Source organism: Abrus precatorius, unplaced genomic scaffold (genome assembly GCF_003935025.1).
Source record: "Abrus precatorius isolate BTA unplaced genomic scaffold, Abrus_2018 Scaffold7, whole genome shotgun sequence".
In the NCBI taxonomy this organism is placed as follows: Eukaryota; Viridiplantae; Streptophyta; class Magnoliopsida; order Fabales; family Fabaceae; genus Abrus; species Abrus precatorius.
The window spans coordinates 17,720,831-17,739,719 of NW_020874417.1; the positions used below are offsets into that span (position 1 = coordinate 17,720,831).

General features: G+C 32.9%; 2 protein-coding genes across 2 annotated transcripts; both read left to right on the forward strand.

Annotated features, from left to right (window-relative positions):
• Positions 1–13,126: 13,126 nt before the first annotated feature.
• LOC113872575 lies at positions 13,127–15,988 on the forward strand. The gene is made up of 2 exons (XM_027510227.1): positions 13,127–13,497; positions 14,327–15,988. Exons 1-2 carry the CDS (start codon positions 13,417–13,419, stop codon positions 15,419–15,421), a joined length of 1,176 nt encoding a protein of 391 aa, XP_027366028.1. The 5' UTR covers positions 13,127–13,416; the 3' UTR covers positions 15,422–15,988.
• Positions 15,989–17,396: 1,408 nt separating this feature from the next.
• On the forward strand, positions 17,397–18,094 carry LOC113873595. The gene has a single exon (XM_027511784.1). It carries the CDS (start codon positions 17,409–17,411, stop codon positions 17,682–17,684), a length of 276 nt encoding a protein of 91 aa, XP_027367585.1. The 5' UTR covers positions 17,397–17,408; the 3' UTR covers positions 17,685–18,094.
• The last annotated feature ends 795 nt before the right edge of the window (positions 18,095–18,889 follow it).

The following is an 18,889-nucleotide window of genomic DNA, read 5'->3' on the forward strand; positions in this document are numbered from 1 at the left end:
TGTACGTGATCATTCATTTGAATAAGCAAGTAAACATAAGTACTTGGGATTTAAGAAAAAAAAAAAAAAAAACCAACTGACAATAAAAGTAAAACTTTTGAAAGAAATTAATTTGACCATGTAAGTAACTAACACTTAGGACAAAAACTAAATACAATTGTTTTAAAAATAATTATTTTAAAAGTGATAAAATTTGAGAAAAAAAAACTAAAAAAATTTAAATTAATCAACACTAATTAGATATTTAATATTTATTTAAAATATAAAAATATTAAATAATTGTAAAATCATGCATTATAAAATAATACAATGAAAAAATGTTTTAACTCTAAAAAATAGAAACCATATTATGTGAGGATGAATGAAAAACATTAACTCTTTAAAATTACATTGATTATTTCACAAGTATATCTGAATGAATTGAGCTGGCTTGCGTTAATGAAATTTAAAAAAATTGTCACTAAATAAAATTTAAAAACTGTAAATTAAGTAAAATAATAGTGTAGTGGCGTGCTTTTACTCATTGCATTTGGGTTTGAGGCACAGAAGCCCAATCAGTTAACAGGAGCAGTTGCCAAAACCAAACCCCACCGATTTACAAAGAGCATTTCAAATCACACACATGCAGTGCCAGTATCATTGTTACAATCTTTCAAATCACAGAATATCGCATCTTAACTAATTTTCAGAATATCACAGGATATCGCAGAATATCACAGAATATCGCATCTTAACTAATTTTCAGAATATCACAGGATATCGCAGAATATCACAGAAAATCACAGAATATCGCATCTTAACTAATTTTCAGAATATCACAACTTAACTAATTCACAGAGCATGTAACCGATTGCCCAAGCACAAAAACAGGAAAGCACGTTTCCCGTGTTAGCAGGTAATCAATATGTAGTATATATATATATATACATGGACACTTCCTTTTTATATCACTTCTATTTTCCAATTCATCTCTCTTAATTCTCAATGTCAAATCCTTCTGCAGCATCCTCTGCCGATCTTATTAATCCTATCCCTACTAACCGAGAGTTATCAAGAATATTGGAGAGTATCAGAGAAGCAGAAATTGTAAGAGAATTCCTCCAAGCCGACAATTCTCATTGTCCAAGAGGAAATTTATCCGATGCTTTATTGGCTACTGGTTACTGTGCTCTAAGCAACTTACTAAGCATTTTAAGAACTCATACTATTATTGACATAGTGGATCATCATTTCAACTCAGTGAATAAGTTGTTGAATGATTTGAAAGTCTGTGGGTTCGATGGACAGTGGTACAAAGAATTGGAAGATACTCTTGAGAGCCTACGAGACAGCAGTCATTATTCTCTTCTCCAACGAGAAATTAGCTTACAAGCCGATCTTCTGCTAGAGATTGAAGTCTCAAGATCAAAGATTCAATTCTGGGAGCTCGAGCAGGAGCACTCGAGAAAGAAGATGCTTGATCAATGCAACGAAAAGAAGGAAAAGATTATGGATATGCGAGAAATTGAAGTCTCAATATCAATGTCAAAGATTCAATTCTTGGAGCTGGAGCAGGAGCACTTGAGAAAAATGCTTGATGAATGCAACGAAAGGAAGAGAAAGATTATCGAGGATAGGCATAATTATAATTACCGCTATGAATTTTGAGATGAAGAAAAAGATTCCTGCTTTCCTTTCTTTTCTTAGAGATTTCTATGTTTCAATGTATTAGGTTTTTTTTATTTGGTTTGTAAGTTTATTTCTTTATTTAAGTAATTTAGGTTAAGTTGATGCTGTAGTATTGTAGTAAAACTATCGAATGCAATTTCAACTGTCTTTGTGCTATCATCTTTCACAGCAAAAAATTTTACATATATCGATTTGAATTTGAATATTTTGATATTCTGGATTGAATGACTTTTTAAATTTCACCTGTAATCACTGGGCAGGCTACATACGCAATATTTGTTTATGAATCTTTAGGATGCCGTTTGAACAGTAATTATGAAAGGAGAGCCACCACTGGGGATGGGAATGGCTCAGCCCATATGCATCAGTTGATGAAAGCACTCCAGTCGCTTCCTCGAAGTGGCTTGTCAACTTGAGAGTGCCTTCGACGATTGCCTTCGAGGAGGTCAAGGCAGGGATGGCTCGTGTGGAGACATCACTCAAGGAAGAAGTGGAGGGGCTCAAAGCAACTAAGGAGAAGCTGAGAATCAAGGTTTCAATCCTTGCCTTGAGAGGGCTGTGGCCAACGGAGTGTCATGCACTCTCCCAACTCCAAGAGTAAGGATCCCCGAACGCAAGCCATAGAACGTAGTGAGGGATGCTAAAGCTTTTGAGAACTTTCTTTGGCGGATGGAGCAAGACTTCAAGACTTCCAAGATGGAGGATGAGGAAGAAAAGGTCAAGACGGCAATCTCATACTTCATCGATGATGCTACGCTTTGGTGGCGCCGGAGGTATGCTGACCTTGAGAAGGGACTCTGCAGAATCATGGGAAGAGTTGAAGATTGGACAGGGTCGTGAAATAACTTTCTATACAATGATCCGTGATTTGAATAGGAAATTTGCCATTGACTGAACATCTTTCTTTTCAGATGGTACCCTTCGAAAGGCACCTGAGAGAAAATGGTAGTTTTTATTCCTTCCTCTTCCTTCTCTTTCTTTTCTTTTCAACCAACAAATTATTGTTTCGAGACTTATTTTACATTTTTGCAGGAACACAGGAATGAGACATGGCCTTCGCAGTTGTAGTCTTGTGTTTCTGTTTTGTTACAAGTTTTTTTCCTCTCTCTTTCAATTAGAAGATTAATAATAACTGACAATGGTAGGTTGACCAAGTTGGACCTTTAATAGACATATGCTTTGAGGAATATATACTGTGCTTTCCTTACGTTAGCTGTGCGTAACAATTTTAGTGCAGTGTAGCAGCTGTCTCTTCTGATTCTAACTCAAGACTGCCAGGTTGAAATGTTTCATTTATTCCTAGCTATATGAATGTTGATAGACTTGGAACATGACTGATAATGAATTATTTCTAATCAGATTTATGCTATTTGATCAGTTGGATGTTCATCAAGTTATAAATACATTCATGTCCATGGTAAAAAAAGTCAAGGTTTTAACCCCAATCAGAAATTCCTTATGTTTATTCAACTTTAATGTGTATTCTAGTAGAAGCTGTTGATTCTGCATGTGATTCAGTTTGTTGCTTTGAATGTGGAAGGGGTTAAGTTTGTTTGTGTCAATATCCTTTTGATATCTTTTAAATGTGTTCGATTTCGGAGATGTAGGTATATGACAAGGGCACTTGGTTAGTCTCTTACAAAAATGTTCCTCAGTTCAGTAGAAGTGTAGTTCTTCCCAATATGTTTCCTTCTGGGAGAGGCCAACAGGATCCTCTTGGTAGTAGTTGTAATGTTGACATAGGAGATGACATTAGTAGTGGTGTTAATGGAATGCTGGAGATGGTAGTCAAGCAGTAGAGAATCTTGTGACGACTGAGTCCGCTGAAGAAGTTTCTGATTTGCCTTTAGAGAAAAGCATTTTGCTACAAATAATTATATGTAGTGTACTAGTGTTATATATGAAGCTTGTCAATTATTTATTTATATATATATTTATCATCATTCAAATAATACTAGTTTATGTTTAAATAGTTGAAAATATATATTTTATAGAATTTAATTTCTATTTAATATTTTTACTTATAATTCATAGAACTGGCAAATAATGTGCATTTTTAGTTTTATCTAATAGTTGTCTCCTTACCTTGGACCTTTCCTAAATACCCTTACTTGTAGAAGACTAACTTTTTCAATCTTTATGTACATTCAAATTCTTAGACTTTATCCATTGCTTTGTGTTCTCTCAGTCAAAATAGTATTCATATTTTTATTAATTTACTTTTTATGACAATACGAGAGATTATGATTATTTATATTTTCTAATAAAAATAAGAAAAGAAAAATAATTATAAAATGATAAAAATACTGACAAAAAAAATAAATCATAAATTTCAAATTTAAATGGGTATTTATCAGAGAATGTCCAAAGAAAAGTAATCAACATTATTTAAAATTTAAGAAAAGAGACCAGAGAAATCTGTCTATAAAAAAATTAATTAAAACACATTTATACAATGGAAATCATTTTTACTTTTTCTTCTAAATTTATTTTGTTTTTATCTGATCAATACATTTTTAAAGTACAAATATTTTTATTAAAAATAATTTTATTTAAACTGACAAAATTACTGTAAGTAACAATTTTTTTTAGTATAATATAAATTTTCAAGTATATTAATTTTACTTTCAAGCCTTGTATTTTTGTGAGAAAAGTATTGAAAATTTTGTAAATTAACACGTTCAAATACTAAACAATACAAAGTAAAACTTTCATGAAATAAAGAAAATATATACTATTTACAAAAATAAAACTATCTTAATATATACAGTTTTTTATTTTTCCTAGATGAAAATGTTCCCGTGTCATAATTGCTTTTTTAGTGTAATTTTTTTTTTGTGACAAATTTCTTTTAGTTAAATAAATATTTATATTAATACAAATTAAAATATATTTTTTAAATATATTATATATAATGCTAATTTAATCAAATAAATATTTATATATTAATACAAATATTTTTTCTTATGATATATTTTCTCATATATGCATTCGTTTATTTGAATAATATAAATATTTATAATAAATTTATTAACTTCTTATTTTATATAAAAGATTATTGTAAATAAAAATTTATAAATTAAAATATATAATAATATTCCTCAAAATGAGTATGTCAACTTTTTCATAAAATTAAGTTTATTTACTTAATAATATTAAAAAATTAATTTAAATTATTTTTATATACTAACATGTTATTAAACATATTTTTTATGTTATTTAGTTAAATTTTTTTGTATTTAAAATTAAATTAAAATAAATAAAATCTTACACATAATAAGTTATAATTTATAATTAAGTTTAATTTATTTAATATTTTTTATTAGCTTAAATCACCAATATAAAAGATAAGAAATAACACTTTGATTAAAATAAAAAAATTACCTTATTTGGACCCTCATGATAAACCTCCAGACTTAACTTTTAATATTGATTTAGATAGTTTTAAAGATAAGGGGCAATGTCAGCCTAATAATAGCAACTTTGTTGAGAATATTGTAGGAGTTCTCCAGCATCCTAAGGATGCTTTCAAAGTAGCCTACTAATTTATGAATTGTCTCTTTTGGAATTGTAAGGGGGTTGGGAGTAAAACATTCTCTAGAGTTATCAATGATCATGTTAAGATCTTTAATCTAGACTTCATTGTCTTATTTGAGCCCACAATCAATCTTGAAAGGGCTGACATGATTATTAAAAAATTTACCCTTAGTGGGTATACTAGGGTTGATGCTGTTGGTTTTTCTGGGGATCTGGTGCTGCTAGAATTCTAGGAAATTAAAAATCAGTATTTTAGAGAAGAATAAGTATTTTATACATTTGAAAATTTCTAATGGTTAAGGGGATTGGGTTTTGTCCTCTGTTTATGCTAGCCCTTTGGAGGCTGCTAGGGCTGAATGTTAGAAGCCCCTTATTTCTTTTAGTCAGTCTACTAATGGTACTTAGTGCCTTGATGGGGACTTCAACTCTATCCTCTTTGAAAAAGAGAAGTCTAATGAAAGGCCAGCAAATTTAAGTCTTATTAACCAATTTGCTAGTTGTCTTAACTCTTGTGATTTCCATGATTTGGGTTTCAAAAGAACCCCCTATACCTGGCAGAGAGGTAATGTCAAGGAGAGAATAAATAGAGTTGTGGTTAATGATTCTTAGAGAATGCTTTTTTAGAATAGCTCATTAATTCACTCTCTATTCTGAAGTCTTATCATGTTGCTCTTTGGTTAAAAATTAGAGATAAAAATAATAATAGATCTGGACATAAATCCTTTAGGTTCTTAGCCCCTTGATTGACCCATGAAGACTTCAAAAAACAAGTCAAAAACTCCTGAGTTAGCTCTAGATCTTGGACTGAGAATATTAATAATTTTAAAACTAATATTTTGGATTGGGATCAGAATGTTTTTGGTAATATCTTTAAGAGAAAGAGAAGACTTTTAAATAGGATTAAAGGCATTTCTAACAAGTTGGCCATTCAAAATAATATCTTTCTTGAAAATCTTATGAAGTCCCTGTGGGCTAAGTACCAACAGGTGTTAGATTCTGAAGAAATATTATGGTTCCATCACTACAAATCCTCTTGGATTCAACTAGGAGATAGGAATAATAAATTTTTTCATAGAGTTGCTGTTATTCACAAGCAGAATAATCAAATTTAAGCCCTCAAGAATAATGAGGGTGAGTGGGAGTTTTATTCTCTTAAACTCCAAGACTTGGTTGTCAGATACTTTAGTGATCTCTATACTGATAGAAGTCCTGCTAGTGATTCTCTTAATACTATTACTAGGTTCCCTCCCCTTAGGGAAACTGATATCCTAGCCATAGATTCTGAGCCTACTTTAGAAGAAGTCAAGGCTGCTTTATTCAGTATAGGAAATCTTAAAAGCCCCTGGTCCAAATGGGCTCCATGCTATATTCTATAAAGACTAGTGGGATTTTCTTGTCCCATACCTTTTTAAATTTGTTTCTAATATTTTCAGTGACCCTGTTGATATCTCTGAGATTAATGACACTGTAATATCCTTAATTCCTAAAGTAGATGCCCCTGGAACTCTTTCCCATGTTATTTATGCCAACCAAACTAGTTTTATCCATGGTAGGCAGGGTATTGATAATATCTTGGTTTTACAAGAACTGGTCCACACTTTTCATAAGTTAAAACCTAGAAACAATTTTATAATTATTAAAATTGATCTAGACAAAGCCTATGATAGACTTAGGTGAAGTTTCATTAAAGAGACTATGCATGTGATGGGTCTTAGCCATAGATTTTCTAATCTTATAAGTCACTGTATCTCTTCATCCTTTATATCTATTAACTGGAATAACAGTATAACTGAAGCTTTTAAACCTAATAGGGGAATAAGACAAGGAGATCCCATTTCTCTTTATATTTTTGTGATGTGGGTTGAGAGGTTGGCCCATATGATTCAAGATAGGGTTAATGAAGGTAGTTGGGTGCTTTTTTTCCTTTAATAGTAAGGGTCCCATGATTTCTCATCTTTTCTTTGCTAATGATATCGTTTTGATTTCCAAAGCTGATTTTACTAATGCTAAAATTATTTCTGAGGTTCTTAAGGAATTCTGTTCTGCTTCTGGGTTGGCTGTAAATAGGGAGAAATTATCTGTCTATTTTTCTAGATGTTGTGACCTTAGTCTTAGCCATGATTTGAATCATAAGTTAGATTTTAGAAGTACTACTCAATTTGGGAAATATCTTGAGGTGCCTATTAGTCCCCTTCTTCCTACTAGACAGGATTTTAAGTTCATTATAGATAAAATTAGGAAAAAACTCTCAATTTGAAAAATGAATTCTCTATCCATGGCAGGTAGAATAACTCTGGCTCAATCTTATATAATGAGTATATCTAATTACTTTATGCAAGCTGTAACCATTCCTCACTCTGTCTGTAAAGAAATTGATAAGATGTGTAGGAGTTTTATTTGGGGTTCCTTGAGCAATAGGAAATGTCATTTAATCAGTTGGGAGATTATTTGTAAACCTAAGAGTGCTAGAGGTTTAGGATTCAGAATCACCCATCTTGTTAATAAAGCTTTCATGATGAAACTGTGTTGGAGGCTCATAACCTTCCCTAATGACTTGTGGTCCCAAATTTTTTATAATAAATATAATTTTGTGTTGGGCAAATATCCTATCTGTCCTAATACCATCAATTCTCACCTCTTTGGAAAGTTATGATGGTTGTGTGGGATTGTTTTTATCATGGGCTTGGATGGAATTTAGGCAATGGTATGTCTGTTAGGTTTTGGCTAGATAGTTGGATTTATGGGATTTTTCCCTTTCTCCTATTAATAGTAGTGAGCTGGAGGACCCTATGGCCCTGTATTCTCATCAGGGCAATTGGGATTGGGTGAGAATTAAAAAAACCCTTCCTAATTCAATTTGTGATAAGATTGCTCTAATTGATCCTCCTATGTTATCTAATAATTCAGATAAGTTCTTCTGGAAACATAACAACAATGGCTTGTTTTCTATTAGTTCTGCTTATAATATGCTTATTACTGCTAATCAAATTAATAACAGTAATATTAATCATCAGGTTTTTAAGCTCATTTGCGGCTATAAAGACTCCCCTAGCATTAGTGTTTTTCTCTGGAAAGTTGCTCATGGTAGATTATTAACCAATGAGGAGAGATTCAATAGGAATAAGTCTAATTCTCCCCTGTGTGCTAGGTGTAGTCATGGTAGTCAAAATCGAGATTATACGTAGGATCGGAAAAAGGATGAAAGATCGTAGCTCATAGGATCATAATACGGATCATAAGATCCTACAAAATTGTATAAATGCATGTAAAATAGTATAAATATAAAGATGGGGAAGTAAAATAGATACAAATGAGGGAAGGGAGCAACACTCAATTCAAACCAGAGACAGGGACATGCTAAAAATAAAGACAGAGAAGGAGGAAAATATGGATCAGGTAAGGTATTCTGTTAGAAAGACTATTTTACCCCTAAAAAAGACTTAAAATAGAGTCATTTTAAGGGCTAAAAAGAAAAATTGGATTATTTTTAAAAATTAAGAAGTCCTTTTTACCCTTAATAAACTCTAAAATTTGCTTTATTCTGAGGATAGAAAGGGAAAGTTGACTACTTATACTCCATTGGCACTGTTGCACTGCGAATGAGGAAATAATGGTTGCAAATACAGCTGGGATGGCCACCACAGCAAAATGCTCCACTTTGACAAGGTTGCCGGCGTAAAGCAGAGTGCTGGCACAGATAAGGTCGCCGAAACAGACACAGTCATTGGAGCGAAAGCTATAAGGATTGCAGACCAAAACAGAGCACAGAAAGCAAAAAATCCCAGATGAAATTGCAGGAAAAAAATCCAGTCGTGGAGCCAAATCACAATCGCCAAAAAAACGCAAAGAAGTTACACAACAAAGACATAAAGTCTCACAGAACAGAGTAAAGAAGAAAGGAAGAAGTCGCAGTACGGAGCTTTTGAGATTTTAGGGTTCCAACTCCTTTAATGAAGTCGGGTCGGGTCGCGGGTCGTTAGCCCAAAATATCTTCTTCTTTGCACATCGGAATCATGCGTTTTCAACGATTTTACGTCCCAGCAAGACCGATCCCACCGTTTCGTGTTCCTAGCACCGACTCAGCAAGGAGGCGTGGCTGGAGATTGTAGAATTGTACGATTCTATGATCCAAAATGCGATTTTGACTACTATAAGTGTAATGAGGCCCCTGAATCTATGATTCGTGTCCTTAGGAACTGTTGGTGGGCTAACCAAATATAGAGCAAAATCTTTCCTAATATTAACTGGGCATCTTTTTTAAGTTTGGGTTTAACTAATTGGCTAATTTTTAATCTCACTTTACAGAATTTTTCCATGTTTCCTCTATGGCATTCCCTATTTGCTAATGTCGCTGGCAACTTATGGAAAGATAGAAACTGTAGTATTTTTCAAAATTCTCCTTTAACTAATGAGACTTTGCTAAATAAGATTGCTTGTGATTTTAATTATTTGCAGTCTTGTGACAGAGGTGGGCTGAGAGCTAATTCTGGGTTGAGGAAGCAGCAGAGTTTGATTAAGCAACTTCCTCTTCTTGAGAAGCAATTCAAGCTCAATACAGATAGATCTGTCATCCAGAGAGCCTTTCCTTAGACTTGATTCTCTTAGCATTTGTTGGCCTAAACTTAGTAGCTAGTGTGTTTTTGTTTTTTTGGCTGTGTAAGCCCCCTTGAATAGAAGAAAAATATATTATTTGAATTTTGATCTGTTACATCTTAAAATAAATTGCAAGGAAAGGAAAAAAAAAAAACTGTGCCTCACTTTAAAAAATCATGAAATCTATATTTATTTTTTCCCTTTACTTACACTTCAGATAATCCATACAAGTGCTTAATGAAAAGACTTTCCATTTTTTATTTTTTCCTAGCAGTTTTCTTATTATTTGAGCAATAATTCATTTACTTATAAAAGTGATAGTTACCTCTATTTCCAATTTTTTTTTAAGAACTTTGGAGTTGGATACGTGTCTTACTGTCTTACACCGCAAGTGGGAACATGCAATCGAAAAGCATAGAGAGACACAGGATACCAATGAAACTAAATTAGAAAATACTAACAAATTTGTTATCATTATTAAATTTCATTTACGTGCCTATTTCTATAAGTATCATCTATTAAAAGATAGCATAATTATATTTATTGGGGTTGAAATTTAAAATTACAAATTAAATTGAAACAATATTCTATCCTCTGATTCAATGCTGTTAGTTATAAGGCCTTCATCGTCTTTATCATTTTTACTAACCCCTCTCTATTTCCAAGTGTTAAACAAGAATGTTCGAGAGTCCGGATGAGCAGATATAATACTGAGATTACTCATAGCAGTCCGCTACAGCAATCTTCGTGTTACATCCGTTTCTCTGGGACTCTCCAGCATTCTTGTTAACTCTAGGATAAATGCAGCCAACGGAAGAGAAAGACGAAGATTACAAAGATAAACGTATTTATAACATGCACTACACTGTAAACTTGAGAAGAAGATTTTTCCTTTACTTTCTTTTCTTTCTTATTTGAGCTTTTTATGTTTTAATGTATTAGGTTTCTTTTTATTTGGTATGGAAGTTTATTGTTTATCAAGTAATTTAAATTAAGCTGATGTTGTTTCGTCTCTTCCTTGTAGTAAGACTTTCTGTTTGACTTATAGAGTGCAGCTTATCTCATTGTCAACATCAGTTAGGAATAGCCTTTCAGCCCAACCATGCAAGACTCTTCTTAATGTATCTTAATTTTAAGAGTAATTTTTCAATTAATCTTAAAACAGATAACTCCAATTATAATAATTTTTTAAATACACAATTTACTAAATTTATTATGTCAAATGAATCATTGATTTAACGATGTTAAAGATTGATATGTTCGCAAAATATATGTTAAGTTAAATTTTGGTGTTTTATTAGTATAAAAATTTTTACACTATTAATTAATTAGAATGTATTATGAATGTATTTTTATATTAATTATTATAAAAATTAATAATTTTTATCAATAATATAATCTATAATTGAATAAAAATATAAAAAATATTTTCACTATCGATCAGTTTATCTAAATTAAACTTGTATACAATTTTTAAATTCATGAGCTAATTTTATTTTTTATGAATTAATAAAACCCATATAATATTTAAAGATTAAAGGTGTATTTGAATAATTATTTATTTAAATACATATTTAATAAATTTTTAAAAATAATAATTTATGTCATAAATTTAATAATAAAATTTATTAAAATAAATAAAAATAATTTATTTTGATAAATTAAAAAATATTTTATAAAAATTATAAGATAATTTGTATCAATAAATAATTTGTATAAATTTATTGATATACTCTTCTAAACATATTTGAAATTAAAATAAATTAAAAATATTATTTTAATTTTTAATAATTCAAGAATGAAATTTTCTAGTGCCATAAGTGTATGACATGATTGATGTTTCCCTTACTCATAAAAGTACATGATCAATTTTATGCTGACCGAAAGATCATTTAAATGGACCGATTCAAACCTAATTGTTCCACTCTTGATCCGATTAGACTATTGCATTGCCAATTTGCACGAGGGAATCGTTCCACAATTTCCCAAGTGTGTGTCATATATTATTATGACTTTTCTAAACTACGTAATATTACATAAATTAAGAATATATATATATATATATATATATATATTTATTAAAATTTAATACATTGATGTTACTAAGTATTATAATTTTTTTAAAAATGATTATTTATCAATTTTATAATGTCTGATATCGCACAAGAAAAAAATATTTTATAAATTAATTTGAACTAGTATTATATATATCTTTTATTTTTTTCGATCCTCGTCTTGTAGTGTGACTTGTTTGGAAATAAGGAATAAATTAACCAGATTGAATCGAGTAGTTAAAATTTAAACACAACTAATAAAAAAAAGCTCAAATTTTAATTATTTATTAAGACGAGAGAAAAAATTTTAAATTTAATTTGATAAAAATACAAAACAAACTTAATTTGTTTATGGTGATGATTTATTAATTATTTTACATAATATTCGGCAAAAAAAAATGGAAAAATCATCCAAGATAACGGTGAAGCTTAAGTTTTTATAAAAAAATCCAAAATGGCTTGATCAATTTGCTGTCACGGCGTGTAATATTTGATATTTTTATTTTGCCTATGAGTGAGGATATTCCGCATTGAGTACTGTAAATAATAAAAATAAAGCGTTGGGGCCTTTTGCGAGACGTTGGTTAAAGCGTGACATGGTTGGCAGCAGTTCGAGGGGAGGCCCACTGGGAAGGGAAACGGAGCAAAAGGTGAGCGACAGGCTCGTGGTGGGGGCCCACAACACAACAAGAAGGGCCCACTCCCAACCCTTACTTTTATTCGCTTAACCCATTCATCATCGCAACCATCGCCGTGCCCATTTTGGATTGGACTATTCCAATCCAACTATGCAGGTGCGGCAGAAGCCCCCCTTTGTTGCTGTTGCTGACAATCGAAACGACGACGTCATCTTCGTTTCCATTGCACGGAAACAACTTTCTAGTAATCTTCGTTTGGAATTTGGATTATGAAGAATATATCAAAGCAAAACCGGGCACACATGGCCTGGCTGCCACGTGTTACTGTTTTGAAAAATTCTAAAATAAATATTCCAAACCAATAAATATTAAATCCCATAATTACACGATAATAATATAATTAGTATTAGATTAGCACTCAGAACCTGAATCAGTTGTCGCGAGGCGGTAAATACATACACACAACGCGTGAGGATTGAGGAATTAAAATTCGAATTGACCATAATGCCCTCGGTGCGTGTCTACATGATAAAAGTAGTGGTCGACGAGACTTTGGGTTATGTATTCGGGAAAAGGAATATTATTAATAATCAAAAGCGGCATCGTATAAGAAATTGAATGAAACCATTGAGAAAGTGGAATCATCATCAATCTCGTAACGGAACTTTTTTCAGTTCCATAGCTGTGTGGAGACGACAAGTGCCACCCATTCCCCCATAGATACTGCGAGGCTACACTGCATCTTTAACCTCTTCGTGGGAATAAAAGACATTAAACCTCTTCGGAGATAACACACGTTGCTTTGCTTCTCCACTAAGATTTCAACGAGTCGTTTTGCGTGTGGTGTGGTTGCGATCTGGTTTTGATCGATTGATTGATTGCTACTTTGGAGCGAAGGGGAAGGGGAGAATAGAGTGGACCCCAAAATGTGGTGGATGATGGGCGAGACCGGAGGAAATTACTGTTCTAAGAAGAGCGATGATTTGTGTAGCAATGTTTGTGGCCAGGTATATAAATCATCAACAAATAATTAAATATATTATTTTTATTTTTATTTTTATTAAGAATGTTACTTTTTTAGTTTATGTGCTTTAGATGTAAGTTAATCTTTCTGCTGTGGCTTCGATTCGCCACTTTAATTTATGGTTTCGGCGATTCTGTGAAAATTAAGTGAGATTGAACGGTTTTTCCTTAGAAAACCGTTGATATGGAGATGGACACAAAATGGATATAGTGTAATGCATCGGTGAATTGTCATGTAAATTTCGTCCTAGATTTGCTCTTTTTTTTTTCCTTTTTTTTTTTTTCACTTGTGTGTTATTTCGTTGGTGTTACTAATTTATTTATTTTTGTACGTGCGAGGTATACGTGATCTGAATTTGGGTAAGGTTGTGTTTGAGGTTTTAGCTTCTGGCTTTTCTAATTTTAGCAAAGAACTATTTTTAACGGTTTGTAAGTAAACGCGCAGGAGGACCCCTTTTACCATATTCCCTTCTTGTTTCTATTTTCGGGAAATTCATTTGAAGGGGATGGGGTCTCGGTTGGATTTGAACGGTTGCAAGGTTCCTCACATGAACAGCTTGCATTTTGGGGTTGTTCTGGGCATGTTTCTTATCTTTGCATGATACAGCTTTGGCTTTATGATTACAATTACCCATTTAAGTCAAACGATTCTTGAATGTTTTCACCAATAGAGAGGAGCATTGGCCATTTTGATTATGGGTTTTATCTTTGTATGATCTAATGAAGGTGCATTATATATTGATTTTCATGATTTTCCATTCTTGAAGGTGGATTTTTTCTGTTTATTCATACGTTTGTTCCTTAATTATACAGGAATCAAGTCAAGCTTCGGGGATGTCAAGAATTCGCTGCATTCTGCGTGGTTTGGATGTGAAAACCTATATATTCCTGATTACGGTTGTCCCAATGTGCATCTTTGGATTCTATATACATGGGCAGAAGATCTCCTACTTTCTTCGACCTCTATGGGAAAAACCGCCCAGGCCTTTCAGGGTCATCCCTCATTACTATAATGAAAACGTCACAATGAAGAATCTCTGCAGGCTTCATGGCTGGGGTGTCCGGGAGTATCCTAGACGTGTTTATGATGCCGTGCTGTTTAGCAATGAGTTGGAAATACTTACCTTGCGCTGGAGAGAATTGTACCCCTACATAACTGAATTTGTTCTCCTTGAGTCAAATTCTACATTTACAGGATTGCCTAAGCCTCTGGTTTTCAGTAGCAACAGGGATCAGTTCAAATTTGTTGAGCCCCGGTTAACTTATGGAACCATTGGTGGGAGATTTAGAAGAGGAGAAAACCCATTTGTCGAGGAGGCATATCAGCGTGTGGCATTGGACCAGCTCCTCAAGATCGCTGGTATTACGGATGATGACTTGTTGATTATGTCTGATGTGGATGAGATACCAAGTGCTCACACTATTAACCTCTTGAGGTGGTGTGATGAAGTGCCTTCAATCCTTCATCTACAGCTGAAGAATTATCTCTATTCATTTGAGTTTCGTCTGGATGATAAGAGCTGGAGGGCTTCAGTTCACAGATACCAGAGTGGTAAGACAAGATATGCACATTATCGCCAATCTGATGACATATTGGCAGATGCTGGCTGGCATTGTAGCTTTTGCTTCCGTAGAATCAGTGATTTCATTTTCAAGATGAAGGCCTACAGCCATTATGATAGAGTCAGGTTCTCTCATTATTTAAATCCAGAAAGAATTCAGAGAGTAATCTGCAAAGGGGCTGATTTATTTGATATGCTGCCTGAGGAATACACTTTCCAGGAAATCATTGGTAAAATGGGACCAATTCCCCATTCCTATTCTGCAGTTCATCTTCCTGCTTTCCTTCTGGAAAATGCTGAGGAGTATAAATTTCTGTTGCCTGGGAATTGCATGAGAGAGAGATGATCTTCCAAAGTCATTCATAATACCGGCTTATTGCTAAGCTTGTAGCTTGTACAGCTCAAGTGACTCCTCTCGGAGCTTTTAACTGAGGTTGTGATTATTGTGTGCCACTCATGTGGCTGTATCATTGTCCAGTGAGATATTCTTTGAGTTCACATAAATTCTTTGATCTAGGGGGAATTCTGTATATAATTTAGAGTTGGACTTGATTCAAGGGGAGCAGCATGTCCACTTATGAGCAATTGAAACTTGAAAGCGCTGTTTGAAAACAGACTTGCCTTTATGAACTACTACTGTGTTTATCTGGTATTATTGTGTGGCTGATCCCCAATACGAGACAGATTCGTTTAAAATTCCTCACTTTTTCCTGTTTGGGAAGTTTTGTTTTGCAGACAAGTTTATTTCCTTATCATCCGATTGCTTGGCTATATTCATAACAATGCTGACTTAGTTTTATGCATTATATAAATATAATTTGGTTGCTATCAATTAGATACCGTTCCGATATGTGATTTTGCTCAAGTGAATGCTTTATGATGCCCCCTTCTTTTAACTATTTGGAATCCCTTTTCATTCAATATTCCTCCTTCTTTTCCTTCAATTTGGGAGTATGAGATTATTTTCCCCGTTTCATCATAAAAATATCCAAATTGTCACGATGGTAATTTCGTTCTGTTTTATTTTGTCATTTGTGAAGATCCGACCTGAATCATAGTATCTCTACATATTGGAGATTCCGCTGTCGTCCATAGATGTTAACCTTAATTGAGTGAACATTTTAAGCTTTTGGTATTTTAATTTTTCATTTCTCTATTATGCTTTATCTGCATTCCCCCCGGTTTCTTCTCTATTTCTATCCTTACAATTTTATTACGTATAATTTTATTTAATCATTATGATTATTATTAGTGGGGTATAGTTTGTAGCATAACAATTGTTGTTATTTATTATTTGATCGTGTATGTTTAAACTTTTGTTACAAAATTATCGATTATTTAAATATAAATTGTTTGCTGAATAAACATCTAATAAATGAAAGGTGACATGAATTTGTTTCGCCCTATAGAGAAAATAATTTTGGGGAGAGAACTAAAATACTTAAGAAGCCAAGAAAACGAGATCCCCCTGCTTCCATTCACGGGAATACAACACACAACTGACAGCCAGTGCCACACTGCTTCTCGTGGACTAAAATCTTATTATATAGTTTTTTATTTAATTGACAATTTATTTATTATTAATTAATTGGCTTGTTGTAAGGTAGATGATGATGATGATAACATGGTAGATTATTAATCTAAATATACGCAATTAAGAATAATTTTATTATTGAATAAATTCCGTATTTAATTTATGGGAATATACTAAGTAAGGACGGATCTAAGGTGGGATAAGGGCAAATTCTGGTTTAGGCAAGGCAGTTAAATTCGAACTTATGGATACCTATTCAATCATGACCCAACTTTAACATAGAAAATCTACTATGATTGGGCTTAAGTTTAAATCAATTTTTTCAGTCTGGGGGCAAATGGGCCACGTGAATCCTCGAAGTAATACTATTTACCATGCGACTGAAATAAAATTCCGGATATTATTTTTCAAACAATTTGATGAGATTGAGCAAGAAAGTGGGAAATGTTTTTACGAACCTTTAGATACATCAACAATTTGGCAGGTGAGAAGTGAAGTGAATCGAATTTCATCCTTGCCATGCCTTAGAGCATAATAAAATTGGTTATTCGGTGGCATTGGAATCTTTGAACAATCAAATGTACCGAATTGGATGCTCCATCGAGGCATCCAACTGCATAAATATCTCCTCATTATCTGAATATTCTTCTGCCAGAAAGGAAAAGAGGCATTAGATTCCGTCTTATCATCATCGAATAACATCATTAACCCCCTTACAATTAATCATTCAGGAATGCAATAAACTAAACTATAAATATTAGCTGAAATTAAGAGGAAGGTGAAACACAACCCTCGGAAAATGGCATACCAAAACTACAATGAGAAGTACTACAGGTGGCGATACCCCTATGACGAGTACGAGGCAGCACGTCCGAGGCAGCACAAGGGTCATGTGACACATAGGACGACAAACCATGAAGCCAAAGTAGAAGGGAACGTGGAGAGTAGTGAGGAAAGTACTAGGTTTGGTAATCACAGTGCTTTCAAGAGCGTCGACCAAGAAGCTGAGGCGTTTATTCAGTACGAGCATAGAAGGATGGAATTAGCCAGGCTCGCGTCAATCAGGCCTGAATGACTGACTCTCTTCATTCTTATCATCAAAGGTTAATTTGGTGTACCCTTAAAATGGTTAAAAAAATTTGGAATGAGTTTTTCATAGAATGTTTTTATCAATAACTCATTCCTTAATTTTTTAGCTACTTTTTAAGATCCCATCAAATGAATCGTGCCCATATTACCCACATCTCATATCATGTACAAAAATAATACACGCGTCGCGTACTTGGACATGTTTTTCTTTTTTTGTTTTACCTAAATAAATGCATCAAGGCCTCACTCGTTTGGCATGTTGTAATTGTTTCAACCCTTCTTTCAATTTCCTTATTTCCCCCAATTTCAGGATGCTTTGTTGCATAATGCAAACAGCAATCTATGATATGATATGTAAAATTGCGTGATCAAAATGAATACCAATCGTATCGTTCGGTTCTTTGACTAATTAGGACTAGTATTTGAAACTTAATTCTTAATATGGACCTGTTTGAGATTTGTCTTACTATTTTTTATATATTAGAGATTGAGAGCGGAAAAAAAATTTCATTGCTGTTGAAATTACGCTATGAATAAAGGTTTTTTTAAATTGTAAAACTTTGATAAATGACTCAATCTCAACGGTTGAAACTACAAAGTTTACGATGAAATGATGGATGGCGAAAACAGAACTTTTTTATTTAATTAATACATATTTAAAAATAAATTCTTAAAATATAATTATTTTTAAACTAATTCCTTGTCTGAAACTTTTTTTACCACATCACCAGTTATATCAGCTATGCATCGAAGATAGTTTTTTATTTATTATTTATTATTACTTTATCGGCCACAAACGTCCAATACTAAATCAAACATGTGACACATGAATAGTAATATCGGATAAAAAGAGACGTTAGCTATTATTTTTAAAAAAAATTACACTCTATCAGTCATCTTTGGGCGATATTAGTCAAGATTGTGACATGTGGCGAACAGGAAGAAATATCAGACTTTGTGGGACGATAGCGCTATTGGTGGTCAATATGCGTCAGCTCTATCGCTTTGACTTGGACGATACTTGTGTTGTCCTAACACGTGGCACAATACATCCTTTTATCTCTTAGTTTCTTACTGTCCAATTTTACTTGATATATATACATGGAGGAGGTTCCAAAAATGCAGTTTGGATTGGAGGAGCGGAAGAACATTTTGAGGTTAGTATATTTTGTTATTAAATTTATATTTTTG